General features: G+C 58.5%; 1 protein-coding gene across 1 annotated transcript in view; it reads left to right on the forward strand.

Moving 5' to 3' along the window:
• The window catches only part of ZBED3 (zinc finger, BED-type containing 3), a 1,633-nt gene extending 1,189 nt beyond the window's left edge, over positions 1 to 444 (forward strand). The window contains exon 3 of the mRNA XM_004678441.2: positions 3 to 444. Coding sequence (XP_004678498.1) covers positions 3 to 248 — 246 coding nt within the window. The 3' untranslated portion in view covers positions 249 to 444. The remainder of the gene's footprint in view (positions 1 to 2) is intronic.
• The last annotated feature ends 235 nt before the right edge of the window (positions 445 to 679 follow it).

Here is a 679-nt window from a genome sequence, read left to right on the forward strand (position 1 = left end):
AGGCGGCGGTGGAGCAGGGCGAGCGCGCCCTGGAGCGGAGGCGGAGGGCCCTGCAGGAGGAGGAGCGCGCCGTGGCCCAGGCCCGGCGCGAGCTGCAGGCGGAGAGGGAAGCGCTGCAGACTCGGCTGCGGGAGGTGAGCCGCCGAGAGGGCGCCGCGGCCTTGGCCATTGCCCCGCAGCAGACTCCGCTGAAAGAGGAGCCGGACGCGGAAAGGGATGGCTACATCATCACAAAGGTCCTCCTGTAGACTCCTCCAGCTTGGTCCATGTCTTCACCACCAGGGAACAGAGTCTCTGGCGTCCTGAACGCCAGAGGGAATCAGACTCTCCCTAGTGTGAGGCCTTGAAAGGTTCTTGGGAGGCAAGAGTAGCACCCAGATTACTTGCACTCTGGACTTCCCTGGGGTGCTTAGGAATGGAGGCTCCCGTGACTCTCGACTTTCAGGGGACATCAGTGTCCTAGGTGGCTTTCCTCTGCCTCGAAGAATGAGACCCCCAGCTGCCTGCCAACCTCGGTCTCACATAGCCATGGCTCCTTATACTGTTGACTTTTGGAAGCTTCTTTACACACTGTCACATCACATGGCCATATATATATATACCAGCCAGGGCAGCCATGAAAATGAGGATAAAGCATTTGCCCTAGAAGAGAGGTTTACTCATTTCCTACTAAGTTTAC

The sequence above is a fragment of the Condylura cristata genome, unplaced genomic scaffold (assembly GCF_000260355.1).
Source record: "Condylura cristata isolate star-nosed mole 26May11 unplaced genomic scaffold, ConCri1.0 scaffold00007, whole genome shotgun sequence".
NCBI lineage: Eukaryota > Metazoa > Chordata > Mammalia > Eulipotyphla > Talpidae > Condylura > Condylura cristata.